At 55.3% G+C, this 19191-nt stretch overlaps 1 protein-coding gene across 1 annotated transcript in view; it reads right to left on the reverse strand.

Annotated features, from left to right (window-relative positions):
* Nucleotides 1–2699: 2699 nt before the first annotated feature.
* The window catches only part of LOC115639835 (nck-associated protein 1-like), a gene marked incomplete at its 5' end in the record, with an annotated part of 39423 nt that continues 22931 nt past the window's right edge, over nucleotides 2700–19191 (reverse strand). The window contains 4 exon segments of the mRNA XM_030542796.1: nucleotides 2700–2741; nucleotides 3960–4159; nucleotides 5392–5508; nucleotides 6634–6727. Of these exon segments, the coding sequence (XP_030398656.1) occupies nucleotides 2700–2741; nucleotides 3960–4159; nucleotides 5392–5508; nucleotides 6634–6727 (453 nt within the window).

The raw sequence follows: 19191 nt of genomic DNA on the forward strand, positions 1-19191 counted from the left end.
GATGATTATGTGACCTGGGATGAAGTGGTAGATAATGGGTTGCCTTCCCCAGACACAGCCATCTCCTTCCATCAGGGCAGGAGTCAATATCCTTCCAATGCTAATGGAGACAGATAGCTGCCCAGCCTACACGGAGGCTGGGACTGGCTGGCGCAAGGGGGTACAGATCTGGTGCCTATAGGGCAGCTCCAGGGGTGGCAGCTGCCTTCTTAGAGACCCCTCTCTCACCGGACCCCCCTGCCCCACACACGACAGGGGAATGACAGATGCATTAAACAGGCAGGGAGGGGTCTCTCCCCAATGGAGAGCAGCTAGGGAGTGGGGGACAGGGGAGGCTGGGTATGTGCTGTGATCTCAGCCCACTGAAGCAGAGGCTGGACCTGGTGATCAAAACTGGCAGGGACAGAAACCCGGACCCCCTGACAGCAGCTCAGCATCCACATTGTGGGTAAATCCAAGTAAAGGCCAATGGTACCCACAGTTCCAAAACCATCTACCAGGGGCCTGTGGCAGGTACACACACCACAGCCCTGGCAGTGCAGGGGCAAGAGGCAGTAGCTGTATGAGCCGTTTCCTGGGCTCTGCCCTAGATGCAGCCTGCCTACTGCCTCCTCTCCAAATGCCCAGGGAAGCCCTGGCCCGTCAGGCTGACTGTGGAACGCACTGACTGAGGGGCGTGGGTACAGTGCCCACTAGTACTGGCCCCAGGGACTACAGCAGATTTCCTTGTACAGTGACAGAGGTTTGTGTGTGGTGCTGGGGGTTTGACCCCCACTGAGTGCTGGAGCGCTCGCCTACACAGGGGGTCGGGGGAGCAAAGAGATGGGGCTCTGTTCCTCTGTGGGGCCATGCTCTCGCCCCAGAGACAGTGGCTCGGTCCCCAGGAGGGGACAGCAATGGCCCATCACTGGGGCTGAGTGTGAGAACCGTCCTGAAGCAGCTCACCCTGCTCTGCCCCCAGCAGCGCCGGAGCCGCTGGAAAGCCCAGGCTGCAGGGAGACAGCCTGAAACCTACCCCAAGGCTGGCAGGGCCTGGGAAGAGAGGCTGTCTCTGCTATGCTGACTGCTTTTATCCCCTGCTCTGGGAATGAGAGCTGGGGAGGAGGCAGGTGTGGCTGGAAGCTCTGTGGGAGCCCAGCCTCACCTCCAGTCTGGGAGCAGCTCAGCACCAGACCACCCAAATCCTAGTCAGGCTCCACAGTACCAGCCCCAGAGTGCATGGCAGGGGTCTCTTAGCCCGAGTGTCTGCCAGGGAGGATCTGTCCATCACCCCCAGCACCTGCCCCAGTGCGCAGGAGCCTCACCAGGAGGCACTGGGAACCAGGCAGTGACTTATCTCTCGCTAAATTCCCCCAGCTTAACAGATAGGCAGGCAAAGCCCTGCCAAGATTGAGCTGCGCAGATAGGAGTAAATTGCAATCTTATCCAATATGCCATCGTATTGCTCTCCAAAGGCTCTCGCTTGTTCCTCTTTCCTCGAAAGGAATTTAAATGTTTCTGAGGAGCTCAAACAAGAACTCCCCGGGGAAGGAATCATTGTTTATTGACAGACTCAGCAGCAGCAGCTCCCTGCTACTTTCCCCTGGGCCATGGTTAATTAGCTTCTGTGATAGTACAGCAGCGCCTAGAGACCCAAAGGGCAGGGCTGGACAGGTAAACACTGGGAGACAGCCCCTCTCCAAAGACCTTACAGGGAAGAAAACAGACAAAGGGGCAGAGGCAGGTGAAGTGACTTGTCCAAGGTCACACATCAACTCAGTAGCAGAGCCATGTAGACTACAGCTCTTCCCAAATCCTACCCTTGGGCCTTACCCACCAGCCTATGCCAGAACCTCCAGCCAGACTTTTCCCCATTCAGAGGGGAACTGGCTGCCCAGCCAGCCCAGCTGGACTCATTTGGATTTTAAATGAAGCCACCAATCACTTTGCACTGCCCAGAAGAATCCCTTCCCCTGCCAGAGTGACTGGACCGCTCCATGCGCTGGGCCATAAACCTCACTCCGGCTCAACCAGGAATTAGCTCCGGGCACTGCCATGGCCTGGGCTAGGCAGCAGTTCAGACTACATGGTCACAGGCTCCCTTCTGACCTAACACTGACTCTGTGACGCAGAAGCTGAGCCGCCTGGACCTGCCAGATTGGTGCTGATGTCATTGAGAGTTTAGCTGCAGTGAGATTGGGCCCTCCTGTGTCTTGGAAGCTGAGAGAGTCACGGCACCAGGCTCAAATGTATTTCAAACTCCTTGGTTCATTGACAGGCTGTCACAAGGAGACTCGGAGACTTTAAGACCAGAAGGGACCATCATGATCATCTAGTCTGACCTCCTGCACACCGCGGGCCACAGAACCTCGCCCCCCGACTCCTGGAATAGGCCCCTAATCTCTGGCTGAGTTACTGATATCCTCAAATCAGGATGTAACGACTTCAAGTTACAGAGAATCCACCATTTACACTAGTTTACATCTGCAAGTGACCCGAGCCTCATGCTGCAGAGGAAGACGAAACCCCCCACAGCCTCTGCCAATCTGATCTGAGGGGAAATTCCTTCCTGGCCCAAGATAGGGTGATCGTAGACCCTGAGCATGTGGGCAAGACCCAGAGCCCACCCCAGCTAGTGTCCCATGACTGGCGATTGGAGATATTTGCCGCTAGCTGTCACAGACTGGTAGTCCCATCATCCTGTGTCCGCCAGAAATGTATCAAGCTGTCAGCTGGGGGAGGGAGATGCCCTCACTGAAGGGCTGTGAATAAGAGAAAGCCTGATGAGATAACAGCATCAAGCTCTGGGCTGGCATCAAACACCAGGACCCGGCCGTCCCACTCAGCTGTACCCTTCTCTGCTCAACCCCCACCAGGCTTCTCTGAAGCCAATCTAGGGTTAGGGGTGCCAGGACACAGCCTCATGCCTGCAGGGCATTTTGCAGGTGTGAAAACGAGGGTACAAAAGGGGTAGGCAGACCTCATCTGTGCTGAAGATATTCCAACCCCAACAGCGTACACCACCCCCCCAGCTCTGATTTTGAGGGGTGCTGAGTAGCTAAAACACCAGCTAAAACCAATACGAGCAATGGATGCTCAGCACCTTCTAGAAATCAGGCCCAGGGGCCTTGAGTTGGAACCCACAAACAGTGGCCCCCCAAGTCATTCTTATAAATATGGCTGGCAGCTCTAACCCCCCCCCCGGCTGCAAGCCACTGAGATGAGACTTGCCCTGGGCTAGCCATAAGAGCTTGATTTGATGTCCTCAGCTCTCACTGACCTTCAGCCCCTGTCTGCCTCTAGCATCTCAAAGCACTTTGCACATGTCAATGTACACTCACAACCGGCTCAGTATCACCCCCTTTTACAGAAAGGTAAAAACAGGGGCCAAGAGAAGGGACTTGCCCAACTCCCGCAGTAGGATAAGGAATAGAACCCAGGAGTCCTGACTACCAGGCCCCCAGCTCTAACCAATAGTCCACACTGTGTTCCTCAAAATAGAAGCCCAGAGTCCTGCCTCCCAGATTGCTGCTCTACCCTGGGCCCACACTCCCTTCAGCGATCGGAGTAAATCCTGACCTCAAGTCACCTTTGGCTAATGACAAGACCCCATGGAGCTCTCAGGCACATGAACACCCCGTGTGGATGCAGAGCTGCCCAGGGGGCAGGGGGGCAAGTGGGGCAATTTGCCCTGGGCACCGCAGAGGCCCCCACGAGAGTTTTTCGGGGCCCCCGGAGCAGGATCCTTCACTCACTCCAGGGGCCTCGGAAAACTCTTGAGGGGCCTGGGGCCTCAGAGCTTCTTCCGCTCCGGGTCTTCGGTGGCAATTCGGTGGTGGGGAGTCCTTCCACTCTGGGACCTGCCGCTGAAGTGCCCCAAAGACCCACGGTGGGGGGTCCTTCCGTTCCAGGACCCACCGCTGAAGTGCCGGGTCTTCGGGGCACATCAGCGGCAGGTCCCAGAACAGAAGGCCCCCCACCACCAAATTACCGCCGAAGACCAGACTGCACTTCGGTGATGGGTCCCTCTTCGGCAGTAATTCGGCGGTGGGGGGTCCTTCTGCCCCAGAGTGTTGTGTCTCCTTGAGGTGTGTCTCGATGTTCTTGCTGTGGATGGTGAAGAGCGTGGCAGACACGTGGATGATGGCTTTGGCCAGGCAGTGGATATTGTTGCTGTAACCTGTGGGGAGAAGGAGACAGGGGGCTTGGCACTCACAGAGCACTAAACTGCGGCTTGGCAGAGAGGCTGTGCTTGTCTCCTTACAGCACCTCCAGTACCCTGAGTGATGAACAGAGCGCCGGGTGCTGCACTGCTCCAAAGACACCACCCCTGCCTCTAAGGGCCTGATTCTGGGAGCACTTACAAATGTGCATCTCAACCTCACTGAAGTCATTGGGGTGACTCCAGTGCCTACGGTCTGAGGAGGTATTGGCAGCAGAGCTAGGAAAGTATTAATGCCATTGACATGGCATTGGGGAGACCGCCTCTGGAATACCGAGTGCAGCTGTGGCCACCCTCGCTGATGGGAACAAGGTGCAGAGAAAGGCTTCTAGGATGGCCAGGGATGGTGAGCTGATCTTACAGAGGAGACTTGCTTGGCCTAGCAAGTGAGGTGGACAGGGAGAGGGCCACTTTCTGCAAACCCTTTGGGGGGAAATGCCAGGGAAGACAAGGCTGGCACAGGAACCCCTGGGATCGGGGATCAAATGGCCAGGGATAAACGGAGGCTGGAAATGAGAAGCAGCTTTCTAACTGTCAGAGAAAGGAGGTTTGGGCTGGAAGATGGAGCTTGAGATATTTAGGAAGGGGTTGCTCTGATGCAGCTACAGGCAATAGCAGGGGTTGGGACACGAGATTCCTTCCAGTCCTGTGTTTCTGGGGCAGGATCAGGGTCTAATGCTGCAAACTCCCCTGCGTGTCACTGATACGACCTGCGCAAGCAGCCCTGTCCCAGCAGGGAGACTTGGGCCTTTTTCTTTGGTTGTTTCTGTATTTTTCTTGACAAATGACTTATGGAAATAATTAAACATGTCAGCTGGGGCAGGTTCCCTTGAAATGTGAGCCAGGCCTGTGTTCAACAGCTCCGGGTCCTCACTGAGTCTTTCCACTAATGCAGGTTGAGGTTGAGTGTGGAACAACACGCGAAACAAGGGCCTGTTTCCTGGGAGTGTGTGTTTTGTAACAAGAACTTTCACAAACTGCCCTGCAGCCTGAGCGTTCCCCCCAGCCCCAGGGCCATTCACCCAGGAAAGCAGTGTGGTGGCCTGGGATGCCCCCTGCAGGGCAGGTGGGGATCTAGTCATGGAGCAGTGACAACAAAAGCGCAGTCGGTGCCACTGGGCCATTAATCGGCATGTGTGGCGGGTGAACAGATTCCGGCGTTTGGAAAACAGCCCGTCCCGGCCTCTTACCATCCATCTCGATGCTGTACATGGAGAAGGGGTCGGAGGCGAGGAGCGGTAGAGATACAGCCACAAAGACCAGCAGCAGACAGGCTGACTTGTACTCCTCCTCAGGGGACGAACTGTCTATCAGGCAGAGAGGGAGAAGATGCACAACCAGAGATTTCAGTAGTAAGCTCGGTTTACGCTCTCCATTCTTCTCTCCGGCTTGGCTACTCGACAGACTTACAAATATATATATATATATAAAATCACCCAGCGGCTGTGACAGGCCAGTAACTTATCTGATAGATGGAGCCAGGTCCCTGCTGCTTTGGAGCTTTGAGTTTTGCTGAACAGAACTGACACTGCTCAGATTCGCTTGAAGCTGCATGTGTACCATGGAAAAAACTACCAAAGTGGTAGGGGAAGGGAGAGCTCCCTTGCGTGTCCTAGGCTGGCGGGCAACGTGCAGACAGCCGGGGGACCAGAGCCACGGGAATCTCAGCTGTGTCCCTGGAACATCCCTGGATCACCTGCGGCGCCTGTGAAAATACTACATGTGTTATTAAGGTCTATGTGTCCTCCTTGCCCAAATCTTTACTGGCTTCGCTCATTGCATGGAGGCAGCTACTGCAGATCTAGCAACGGGTTCTGCCTCAGGCACCAGATGCTTCAGGGTAAGGCTAATAACAAGCCCTTAATGAAGAGAACCCAAACGTCACTATCATCATTTCCATATTACAGAGGGGAAACTGAGGCATGGAGCAGGGCAGTGACTTTTTCAAAGTCACCTTAGCACTTCTATCGTCAAAGCACTTGACTAACTAAGACCTGGCTGTCACTGGGTCCGTCAGGTGTGGGGGGTGATATTGTACTGATATAGTCACATGGGCACAAGCCTTAGGGGAGAATAGCTGTACTGGCACAAAAGCCTCTTTAAACTGAAATAACTGCATTCATGCTGGGTGGGAATGTATTGCTTTGACTAGACTGAGAGTGTTAAAACGCTACCACTTTCTAGTGTAGACAGGGCCGACCCCCTCCAGAGCCCCTCCTTTGTGGAAGCTGAGTATTGTTCCAGACACAAATGTCTCTAGCCTACGTGTGTGTGAGCTGGGACAGAAGCGTGGGTCACAATTCGCAATCACATGTTAAAACACGACTGAATGCGCCAGTGCAGCCAGAACCCAGGGCGGTGTCAGCGCTGGGAGACTGGGCTAGAGGGATCCTGCTGTGACCCGGCCTGACAGCTCCCAGCCTGGCTCTTACCTGTCTTCAGGTTGGAAAGTGCAGTCACCAGGGCTGGGTCAATGTGCCATGGGATCCCTGCAGCAATGGCCAGCTCGAAGATGCTCAAGGTGACCTGGGGGAAAGCCAGGAGAAGGGAGGGTGTCAGCAAGGCTGGAGAGCTCCCAAGCTCCCTCACTTCCACTCCATGTAATGAACCAGCTGCACGTTTATGGGGAAAACATGACAGCTGCTGTGAGCGCCTGGTCAGCAGGCCGTGGGCAGCTATCAGCCAGGGAGAAACAAGCCCCTTCTACCACATATTGCCACGGCCTCCTGCAACAGGCTAGCAGGGGCCAGACAGACCTGTTGTTCCCCCAGGAGCGTCTCCCTTCCATGCAGAGGAGCTGGGGGCCCAGAGCCCACTGGGATGTGGACACTGGAATGTGTGAGGCACCAGAGGGTGAAGCAAATGGAGCCTGGTGGGGATTGCAGGAGGCTGTGGGGCAGCAGTCGGGACTTTCTCCCTGGAAACATGCAGAACACAGTGGAAAGGAGCAGCAAGCTGGGACCAGCTGCTGAGAGCGCTGCTCTCTGGGGTGTCCCGCAGCACAGCAGGGAGTTACTGGACCCAAACGGTGGCAGAAGTGGCTTGATATTAGCCCCTGCTACAAGCCCCTATTTTAGACACGATTTACACCAGTGCAGCTGGCTGGACAGCCGCGTCACAAAGGGCTGCCCCCCAAGTATGGACCTAGGGTTTCAGATAGGATCATAGCTCCCCCATCGCACCTCCTGTGCCACCACACTACTATTTTTAGTGCCCTAGCTCGTAGAAAGCTAGCGCATGTAGATATCCCTGAGCTGGGAATTACGCTTTGCAGCAGCCATGCAGAGACCCCGAGGACTGGATTAAAGCTAAGGTACTTGAGACAGGCGCCTGCCCCAGGTCTGACTTTGCCATGCCCTGTGTCCAGCCTGGAGCTTGTGCCCAGCCTGACTGCGCCGTGCCCTGTGTCCAGCCAGGAACCCATGCCTGGTCTGACTGCGCCGTGCCCTGTGCCTAGCCAGGAGCCTGCACCTGGTCTGACTGTGCCTTGCCTAGCTAGCAATGGTGCATTTACAGAGACTCTGCCATTGGAAGAAGCTGCTGTGAAACGGCCCTGAGATCTTCACAGGAAATCGCGTCTCATCACAGGTGAGTGCCACTGTGGGGGAGGGGTGCATCAGCGAGCAGGTCGTTCCCCCATCTCCATCAAGTCCAGTGTCAGTGAAGTCCCATCCCCATCACAGCATCAGTATGACACAGACTGAGCCAGGCAGGTATGTCACCCTGATGTCCAACCGTCTGCTCAATATCTCCCCAAGGGGGGTTGTGTGTGGTCTCTGCCAAAAGCTAGGTCAGCAGAGGACCGTGGCTACTGCCAGATGTTCGTACAGGACACAGTTTGCGAGAGATGCAAAATGCAGACTGTTAGATTGCAAAACTGCTGCAGTGAAACCTGCCACCTGAGGTGAGGGGGTGTCTCGGAGCTAATACCATCCTCGCTGAGAGCACTGGACACCCGTGCAGACAGCCCTTGGATCACTGGCTCCGCGAGCTGAAGACATCAGCATTTACAAAACCCAACCAACCCAGGAGAACGTTCTGGGCAGAGAGACAATCGGAAGAGCCTGTAACGTTACGAGAGCAGCCAAAATGGCATGAGGTGTTATCCACTGCACAGGAGAAACTGCCAGCGGGTTTGTAAGTTGGAGCCCAGCTCTTTGGACTGGACGAGCGCCACAAGGGGGAGAGAGACCATATTAGGACGTCGCTCGTTAACACACACTGGCTTGGATTGCATTCCATCGTTTCTTTTAGCAATAACCTTGTTTCCAAATCCTTGGACTTGCTTTTAGCTGAATCGGTCTCAAGCTCCATTAAATAAACTTCCATTTGCTTTTACTAGACCCCTGTCTAAGTGCCTTGTGCTACCCAGAGTACTGAACGGAGGTGAGACCCGTGCCCTGGATCCTGTTTCCACGGAGGCAGAGAACCAGTGTACGCTGCGGGTGTCTGGAGGACAAGGGACTGGGCACTCAAGTGTAACAAGGTGGAGTGTCAGCTGCCAGCCGCAGAAGGAAAGAACAAGGTGTTGCCAGCAGCTGGTGGCTGGGGACCATTTCTGCCCGTGGGCGCAGACAGGGCTTTCTCCGCTGAGCAGGTTAGTGATCCCCCTTGGATACCTCAGGTAACCCCCAAGTGTCACAATTAGCTGGCCCCCAAGCCCCAGAGAGACCCCTTTATTCCTCGGGAGGGCAAGGACTGGGGCTGGGAGATAAGAGCCTTAGCACCGATCATCTTAAGCCCAAGTTGTGTTTGCCACTGGATGGCGCCACCCTCCCCAGCACTCTGACCCAACAGTGCCCTGAACGCCCCCCACGGGCAGCTCCAAGCTCTTGGGATTGTGCTTAGGGAGCAGAGTGATCGAATCCACAGCCCCAGCGCAGCCACCAAGCTCTGTGACTCTAGAGAGGGGATTTGGGGCTGGAAAGACAGTGACGTTAGGAACTCACGAGCTGGCCCCGGGTCTGGACAGAGCACCAGGATATAGCTCCCTATAGGGACTGCCAGAGAGGATCAGACCTGGGCCATCAGCAGGGGCACCAGCTGCTTCAGGAGAAAGTACTGGGAACCCCTGGGGGAGATCAGGGCGTAACCTGCTCATAGGGCATGGATGGGCAAACTTTTTGGCCCAAGGCACATCCGGTTGAGGGTGCAGGCTCTGGGATGGGGCCAGAAATGAGGAGTTCAGGGTGTAGGAGAGGGCTGTGGGCTGGGGCGGGAGAGTCGGAGGGCTGGGAGGGGGGTCAGGGATCCAGCCGGGGGTGCGGGCTCTGGAGTGGGGCTGAGGATGAGGAGTTTGGGATGTAGGAGGGTGTTCGGGGCTGGGACCAAGGGCTTCAGAGAGCAGGAGGGGAATCAGGGCTGGGGCAGGGGGGTTGTGTGTGGGACAGGGTGCAGGCTCTGGTGTGGGGCTGGGGATGAAGGGTTTAGGGTTCAGGAGGATGCTCCAGGCTGGAATTGAAGAGTTTTGAGGGCAGGAGGGGGATCAGGGCTGGGTGTGGGGTGTGGGGAGAGCTCAGGGGTGCAGGCTCTGGGCAGTGCTTACCTCAAGCGGCTCCCAGAATCAGAGGCATGTCCCTTCTCTGGCTCTTACACAGAAGCACAGCCAAGCAGCTCTGCATGCTGCCACGTCTACAGGCACCACCCCTGCAGCTCCCATTGGCTGCAGTTCCCAGTCAATAGGAGCTGTGGGGGCGGCACTTGGGGTGCGGGCAGCGTGCAGAACAGAGCCCCATGGCAGCCCCTACATGTAGGAGCTGGAGCAGGGTCATCCCACTGCTTCTGGGAGCCATGTGGAGCGGCCCACGCCCCTGCTCCATGGCTGGAGAACCAGAGTAGGGCAAGCCCCAGACCCCACTCCCCAATGGGAGCTCGAGGGCTGGATTAAAACAACTGGCGTGCTGGATCTGGCCTGTGGGCCATAGTTTGCCCACCCCTGTCATAAAGGCAATGCCTTCAAGACCCTATTAGTGGTTGTTTTATGCAGGGAGACTGATAGACCTTGCACACCTACATGGCTGCTCTGTGCAGTGGGCCATGTTCTCACTATCCATACAAATACGTGCTCCTTGCTGGAACCCTGCTGAATTCTTGGGCTCATTGACACCCTGTGGCAGGGAGTTCCACAGGCTAAAGGTGCAGTGCATATAAGACTATTGCCTGGCTCAGTTTAAACGAGTTTCAGTTTTGTCCAGTGCCACCTCGTTCTGATGTTGAGGCCCATGCATGGTGTTCTACTCCAGAACCATGGCTCTTGTATTCCTCTTTCCAAGCAGTTCCCCTCTCTTCTAGTGTCTTCTACAGCATCCTTTGCACTGAAAGGTCTCCTGTCTGGGCCACTGGCACACAGGATCCTGCCCTGGCTGCAGCCCTGCTCTGGGCAGCTCCTGCCTGGTCAGCACTTTGAGCTCTCAGTGGGTAGGCAGTGGGGCACAACTCGGGGATCTGCTCAGCACTGGCACAGGAGCTCTGCACCCCATAGCAGAAGCTCTCTCTCAGCACTGGGTCTAAAGATGCTGACCGCTTGCACTGTGGCCACCTCTCCCCCTGGCATGGTCTCAGAGCACTGCCTTGGCACTTTGCCTGCTCCTGCCACTAGCAGTGTTCCCATTCCTTCCCTCCAGTCTGGAGGGCGAGCAGCAGGTTGGCTGCTGGCCAGCTCCAGCTGGTGGCTTTGTAATGTACTAGCTCCACTGGGGCTGTTTGACTGCCCAGTCCTCAGTGCTTGACTGTCCGGGGGATGCTGCAATTACTGCACCTACAAAGTTACCCTAAGCTCAATGAGTTCATAAGATGTTACAATACCCACGGAAATAGGTCCAAGTGTTTATAACAATGAATGGTGCAACAGAACACAAACAAACCAGTGCTCGGTGCAAATCAAGGACTGACGGGGATCGAACTTGGTGAACAAGCAAATGTGGGAGCAAATTTTATCATGCAAAGCCTGGCCTTACAGAAATGGATTTCGTTGGTGGACAAAATAATGAGGATAAAACATATCACCAACTTGTACTCCTTTTGGGGGCTCTTAAAAAGAGATTTTGAAAAAAAAGAATAATCTTCCCCCAGCTCCTCCCCTGCCTGCAGCTCTGCAACTCAGCTAAGGCTCTTCCTTGGGGGAAGGCTGGCTGGCCCTGCTTGTTTCCACAGGTGAATGCTGAAAGTCATCCCATTATCCTGACATCCAGCCCTCAGCCCGCAAGAGGGGATAGCTAATTACCAGCACCGCAAAGGCATGTAAGTTCCTGCACTGTATTCCCTTCCCTTCTTGGGTTATTTTCTGCCTCACAGTGTCTCTCCTATCCTAGCTCACTCTCTTGGCTTTTCTTTGAATCTGAAGTCAACTCTATTGCATTCATCCAAACTTGCCTTGCCTAAGGAGCAAGGATCGAACCCAAAGACAGCCCTGACCAGATTGTAACTAACCAGGCTCCAAGCAGTAGGTGTCATGGTCGACTTGCTAGCCAAGCCACCCACTTGTAACTAACCAGCAATCCAGTGTTCCAAAAACATCAGCAAAAGCTGCATTTCATCTATCTTTTCTATCCCATTTCTCCTCCACCTTGGGTCTGTCTGTTAGAACAGGCCACATGAGTTCCCCTCACATCCGGCCTGCGAGTAAAATTAACCTCTCTCTTTTTATTGAAGAAAGATTGTTCTGAAAATAGGAGACTGATATTTTGACCCCAGAAGGAGAGAGACTGTGGCAGATCTGACTACGTTCGTTTTGCATAATCACTCAACCACAGTTTCAATGGAAACGCTGGGTTTGATTTCTTGTTCTTTCAATAAGGGTCCAATGTGAATGCATGCTCCTGGGTATGCCCAACGCCCGCTGAAGCTAGCTTGTGCTGTTTAATGCTGGACAGTGATGGGGTTTAAAACCTCTTTCAGTCTTCAGGCCTTTGAGATCAATATTCGTACAACAGTCGGGGATTAGTGAGGGACAAGAAGCCCTAAGAGCAAGGTGCAGCCTCACAACGTCCCCTAGAGACAGGCTGCGAGGGTCAGGCCCTAGGCCCTGTCACAAGCTGACAGGATCTTTAAGGGGAGACAAGGCCCAGCCGCCACCTAGACTGATTAGCTGCTTCCAGGGGTGAAAGTAACCTCAAGATTTAAAGGCCCTGGGGAGACCCAGGGCCTTTAAATCAACCAGGGGCTCCCAGTTGAAGAGGCGGCTGGGAATCCCCCGGGGCTCAGGGGCAAATTAAAGGGCCCAGGGCTCTGGCTGCCGGGGGGAACCCTAAGCTTTGCGGGACTTGGGCAGGGATTTAAAGGGTCCAGAGCTCCTGCCCCTGAGGGGAGCCCCAAGCCCTTTAAATCCTGACCCCCGCCCAGCCGCCAGAGCCGCAGTGGGGATTCAAAGGGCTCTGGACTGCCCGCAGCCGCGGGGAGCTTTGAGCTCTTTAAATCCTGGCCCCTGCCCAGCCGCTGGAGCCGCAGCCGGGATTCAAAGGGCTCTGGGCTGCCCGCAGCCATGGGGAGCTCTAAGCCCGGACCGGCTTACTTTCACCTTTGGCTGCTTCCCAGTAAAGGCCTGATCCATATAAAGGGCTCAGCTCAGGGAGAGATTCAAAGGAGCAGGCAGGCTGCTCTGTACAGAAAGACTCACCTTAGCTCCTAGCTGGAGAGCCTGGGGAGTGTGGAGCTGCAGAGAGCAGCCTGTGGGAGCTGGCCAGGGCTCCACGCAGAGCAGCTCTGGGAGTCTGTGCACTGTACAGGTGTGTCTGTGCTGTGTCTGGGAGTGAGCGACTCTTCTTGCTGCTTCCTGGTGCCTCCAGCATGACCCTGCCTTTCCTGCTGCTCAATTCCCCTGCTCAAAAGAAACACACCAAGAACAACAAACCACAGCCTTTTCTCTACCTTGAGCCTCCGGGTATCTACGTTAACTGTATATAAGTGCCTGGAGCATGACCCTTAGCTAACCAGCAAACAGAGTATAGATCCGGCCAACTATGCCACTGTGACGCTCCCCAGCAGTACCCAGACCCTTCACGACCACTTGCTCTTAGCGTGAGAGTCTTGTCTGTGCCTGCTGTGGATCAGCTCCGTGACTCCACCAGCCTCTGACAGGACAAGCCCGGCCTCCCAGGCCTGCCCCGGCCTCAACCTGTCTGTACAGGTCAGCGATAGGCATATACCAGCCCTGAGTCCTCTGAGCATCCCTCTGGAGGGTTCAGCCCCGATCCAGAACAATCACAGAACCCTGCGAGTCTGCTCCCCAAGGAACAGTGCACACCAGCAACGTGGTCTGAACTCAGGATCACCACTCCGCTGAACACACCGCACTTAGCTACAGCCACAGTGAAAACGAGAACGAGTTTATTATCAGAGGCTCCAGTGGCAGTAGGTATGAGGACTGGAAACACAAAAGATTACACATAAAACTTTCTAGAGCCTCAACTTAACCCACAAGCCAGGCTGTCTCCTGCAGCCAAGTTTACCTCCAGGCCTTTTCAACCAGCATGGCTGGGACCCCCTTCATCAGATCGACCCTGCTGGCAGCTTCGCGTCACCAGAGTGTCTCTCTGCATGCCCAGAAACACCAGAGCAGAACTCTGATCTTCTCCTGAAAACAGGCCCCCATCCCCCACTGTCTACCTCTTCCTGTTCCTTTGCTTCTGAAATCTCTGCCAGCTCTTCATTAGCATTTGCCTCACTTCACTAAGAGACTTCTGGTGTGACATACACAATGCCCCAGGGCGATAGGGTCTCCCACCTCCTGTCTGGAGGAGTTTGTCTCCAAGCATGACTGACCGGCTTTTAAGAATAATGCTGAGAGCACATAATTTTCAGCATATACCCAGAACTCTTCACATATTTTCTGCACGTACGTCTCGTAATGATTGATGTGTGTGACAGGCTGTAAGCAGACACCTTACATGGCTTTTTTTTGGTGAACTCAGGGTAACCTTGTCCCTCTATGTCCCCCTCTGCCAGCTGGCACCAAGAGGTCCTTGGGTCACAGGGGCGGAGGACAGGGTGGTCTCTTCTCCAGGAAGGGGAGGGTTGTGGACTCACTGAGATAATGGTTATTTATCACTTATGTTACAATAGTATCTAGAGGCTCAGTCAAGACCAGGGCACCAGGTGCTGCACAGATGAACGAATGTGAATCGCTGCCCCGAGGACTTTGTGGGCTAAGAAGGGACGTAGTGGCAGTAACGGCACACACCAGCTCTGCACTCTATCTGTGGCCAGGCAGCAATGTGAGGGCAGCTCTCCACCAGTCTAACAAGCACCAGCTTTCAGTTTCCTATCTGCATCATTGCAGAGCAGGGCGCCCGGGGAATTCAAAGCAGGATGAGCTGCTGGCTTTATGGATCTGCTCCGGGAATGGAGGGTGGAGGGGACTGTGGGGAATCAGGCTAAGGAGGGCAGAGTCTCTCTGAGCTTGTGATATGATAGTAGGTATTGAGAAGTCGGGACTAAGCTGTGCAGGGTGGAGGGGGGAAGGATTTGCCAGGGTGAGGGTAGACGTCTGTGTTGGAAGAGGGGTGGCCAAGGGAGGGGTGCCGTGGCCTGGGCGATGACCCAGGCAGATGACCTTAGCAGCAGCATTCGAAATGGACGGGGGAGTGTAGGGGAACTGCAGGCATCCAGGCCAGAAGGGGCATGTGGTAGCTGCGGCATTAGGGGAGAGTTCTGGCCAGGTGGGCAGAGAAGGAAGGTCACATCTTGGCAATGCTGCAGCGAGACATGAGATGACACAGGAAACGCAGGTCACACATGGGGGAGGGTGAATGGCATAATCTGAACCTGGTCCACAGCAGCTCTGTCTGACAGCATGAGCCTTCTCACCTTGTGTGAGACAACAGCTGGCAGGGAGAGCCTGAAGCCAGTTCTATCCGTGCAACACGTGAGTTACCTGCAGCACCACCGCAATGGACACCAGGCAACTCTACCTAGGCAACTATCCAGCTCCTCATCCTCCTACCGAGCACCTGCTTAACAGCCTTTCCTCCCGCCCCTCGTGAGGAGGGAACTCTGTGTTCCACACAGAGACACAGGATGAATTAAGTGCCTTGCATAAGGTCACGTACACAGAGTCTATGGCTAAACGGGGAATTAGACCCAGATCTCTCAAATCTTAGTCCAAAGCCTTAACCACACAGCTACCCTCCTCCATCCCGTAGGAAACGGTCATCTCACTGCAGCACAATCCCCAGAAAAATCCCTTGACAGGTTAAAAACAGAAACTAACAAAGAGGAAAGCACACTTGAGCATTCAGGAAAAAGGAGAGAGTGTCTGGAATCTGAACAGCTGAGTGCTGGCTGTGAGCTGCTATGGAAGAGACCCAGGGACCACGGTTGGGTTCTATGGGCTATGAGCCCCTATGGAAGAGTCCCGGGGAACACAGACAGATTCTACGGGCTGTGAGCCCCTATGGAAGAGCTCCGGGGAACATGGTCGGGTTCTATGGGCTGTGAGCACCTGTGGAAGGGCCCCATAGACCGTGGTCAGGTCTATTGGGATTTTATGTGTGCTCATTGAAAGGGCACTTCAGAGCCTGTAGGATTTCGTAGATAACAAGGTTCTATCTCAAGGATTTCAGCTCCATTTCTCTCAAATCCTACATGGTGGATCATTGTCTATTACACCCTAAAGGAAAAGCAGCACATGGGGAGCGAGAGCCCATGCCGACACTAACCATGAGTAGGACTAGTGACCATCTACATCTCCAGGTCGCAAAGGTCACGTGGATGGAAACTAAATGGGCAGAGCTAACGTTAGAGCTCTGTATTCATTACTCCAGATCCCAGCTCTGTGCCCCAGCACAGGACCAGTCCTTTGGAACACTCTGCATCTGGTCAAACCCTGATTAGCAGCATTAATTGGACCATGGTAATGACACATGACACACCAAATAAGAGACATATCTCAAAAAACAGGACAGGTGGCCTCCCTAATTAGAACTAATGTTGGGCATTAAAGGTGACCCCGGCACAGGCAGAGTGCAGCTCTCTGGCCACGCGTGGCTGGGAGGGGATTCTAGTCCTTAAAGGATCCCACTGATCCCCCATGTGTTCTGTCCTCACTGTGGGAAGGAGACAGGCTCCAGCCTATCCCAGAGGCCTCACCAAGAACACAGGGATCTAGGGCCATGGAGGGCTGGTGAGTCTCACCTGCTGGGAACTCTGGGAATCTATACCGGGCTGCCCTTTATTTGAAATCAGGATGATAAATGGTTGAGAGGAACAACTGACATGCCCCCTTGGGTAGGAGGACATGCCGATTCAGCCCAGATACAGGAAGGGTGACATCCCTACCCAGCCCAAGGTACCTATCCCAGCCAGGCTAACCCCTCAAGGGTGCAGCCCCTGACCCACTAATGACAGCTCAGTCAGAGGGGCAGCTGCCCTCAGACTGAGATGCATAGCGGGACTCGCGTCTGCTCTGCAAGGCATGACGCTGACCAGCTCTGGCTCCCAGCACTAGGCCATTCATGACCCACCACAACTATCACAGTCGCCGGCTGACGGAACCTCTCCAAGTCCTCTCCAAGCCCCTGTGACGTACGGGAGTGTGCCGTAGTGGGAGCTGTCAGTTGTCTCCAGTCCACTAGGTCTTCAAGCCTCTGAATCCAGGCTGTCTGGGGGCAGCAGCGCGAACGGCAGGGAAATAAGTGGAAGTGGGACCCCACCTGCCTAGCGAGGAGGCTGCGCCTGGATCCAAAGAGAGGGGGCAGAGAGGAAATGCCCCCCAGAGGTGACAGCCAAGGCAATGCCAGTGCCAGCTGCATCGCTCTTCTGTGCAAGCCTCCCTCTGGTAACCGGCTCAGCTCTAAGGCATCTGGAAACTTGCTGTCACCCTCATGGCAGTTGTTGAGCTGACAGGCTGTCACCGGGTAGGACACGCCAGTGACACTGGAGAGGGCTGTGAATGGCACCGAGAGAGGGAAGGCTCAGCCCAATCAGTGCAGCTCACCAGCCAGCACCTGTCCCAGACACAGGTTCCGGCTACACTAGGGAAGTGGCACTTTGCTGACACTGGCCAGGTGAGGTGCATTCCATCCCTCTGTGCAGCAATGCAACTGGGCAGTAGGCTGCCCCAGATTTGCCCACGACCCAGTGTGACCCGCAGAGCCCCTTCCCAGTAAGAAGGGGAGAGCCTAGCATGATCTGGCCCTAGGTCCAGCCCTTGGAGGTTCCTCCCCCACCTCCATCTGTCAGAGGCAGTCACACGGGCTCTTTCTTCGTCTGCATCATGGACCTGAGAGACCTGCCAGGAGCTGGTACCAGAGTGGTGGCAGGTAAATCCAGGGCAGTGGGGGAGAGGGGGGCAGGGCTGGCAGAGGGATGGGATGGAGCAGTGCAGCAGTGGTAGGTTCCAGAGCTGGTGGGACATGAGTGATCCCAAAGCCCTTACTGCTGGGGGGACTGGGTCCCAGGGTCTCAGTCCAGCTTCTAGTGTCTGTGGTGGTGGCCTGTGCCCACTATCTGGCCTCCTGGTTGGGATCTCAGCCTCCCTGCTGGCTATGAGCAAGCCCTAATCCTCAGGGAGGAGGAGACTGATGGGGGCTGGATGGGCTGCGCCCGCTGGGGAGAAGCAGGGGGATGGGGGTGTCCAGGCTCTCCAAGGACAGGGCCCTGAATTCACATCACTCAGATGGGCTTGTTCTTTAGACAGCTTAAGGGAGAGATGCAGGCAGCCCAGAGAGAGACAGACCCACAGACCTGACACTGAGTGAGGCAGATGGACAGCCATGACACACACACACACACAGACGGACGAACAGCTGCCTTCATGTCTCAGGAGCCGAGCTCATGGTATGTAGCAAGATAATGAGCTCCTACCGATGGCTCCTCCCTTTGAGCTGCACCTACAGGAATCTGGGGCTCAGTGCTTGTGCCAGGAGGAGGGAGGCAGGACTCCTGGGTTCCATTCCTGGCTCTGCCACTGACCGACTGGAGACCTTTGGTGAGTCACTTCCCCTCCCTCTGCGCTGCAATTTCCCCCACGGCAACATGGGGATAACAAGGGAGCCCCTCCTTGTGGGGTCATTCATGTCCCCAAGCGCCAGGCCCCCGAAGCCCAGGCTTGTCTGTACTCTGCTGCTGAGCAGCAGGTCGTTCTCGGCTAACTCAGCTGGAGCTCCACAGCACCAGATGTGCCACGGCCCCAGCGCGTACATCAGAGAGCTGATCCCCCACGTGTGCTCCAGCACGGCCCCTGCCTGGCAGCGGAGCCAGCTTCAAATTCCAGCATGACACAGCCCCCACAGCTTGGCTTCCTTTGCCCCTGTGTCGAGCCCCAAGTAACGCCTGGGTGGGGTGCGTTTTCCTGACCTCAGTGTCCAGCTCTCAGCCTCAGCCCCGGCCACGTTATCGCCTCGCGATCTGGTAAGGCCCTTTTGGCAGTGCTGAGCCTGTGATTACTGTCCTTCCATGCCTGCTGGAGGTGAGTGTGATGAACTAGGAATGTTCTTAATGTTTTCTCTGAATGCTGTGTTGGTGCCTCAGTGTCCCCTAGGCAGTTCTTAAGTATCTGGCAGAGCAAAGGACCAGTGCACTTAAATGCCTGACCATCTGTCTCCTAGCAACTGATGGCCTGGGCCGCTCCTCTGCAAAGGTGCCAACTGAAGATGTTGGAGACAAAGAGATCAGGTGACCTCCTGGCCCGGGGAAAGAAACTGAGCAGAGGAGGAGCGGCTGGAGGAGGTTGTTAGTCTGGAGTTGACTGGGGACAAGGAGTGAAGTGCAGACATGGGGTCTGGCTCACTGCCCCCCCCCAGAATGGAGCTGGCCGAGGGGTCCGGTTCACTGTATCTACAAGCTCCATTTTAGACCCTGTTCCTGTCATCGAATAAACCTCTGTTTTACTGGCTGGCTGAGAATCACGTCTGACTGCAAAGTGGGGGTGCAGGACCCTGTGGCTTCCCCAGGACCCCGCTGGGCCGGGCTCGCTGTGGGAAGCGCACGGAGGGGCAGAGGATGCTGAATGCTCCAAGGAGAGACCCAGGAGGTGAAGACGTGTGAGCTTCTTG

The sequence above is a fragment of the Gopherus evgoodei genome, unplaced genomic scaffold, assembly GCF_007399415.2.
Source record: "Gopherus evgoodei ecotype Sinaloan lineage unplaced genomic scaffold, rGopEvg1_v1.p scaffold_133_arrow_ctg1, whole genome shotgun sequence".
In the NCBI taxonomy this organism is placed as follows: Eukaryota; Metazoa; Chordata; order Testudines; family Testudinidae; genus Gopherus; species Gopherus evgoodei.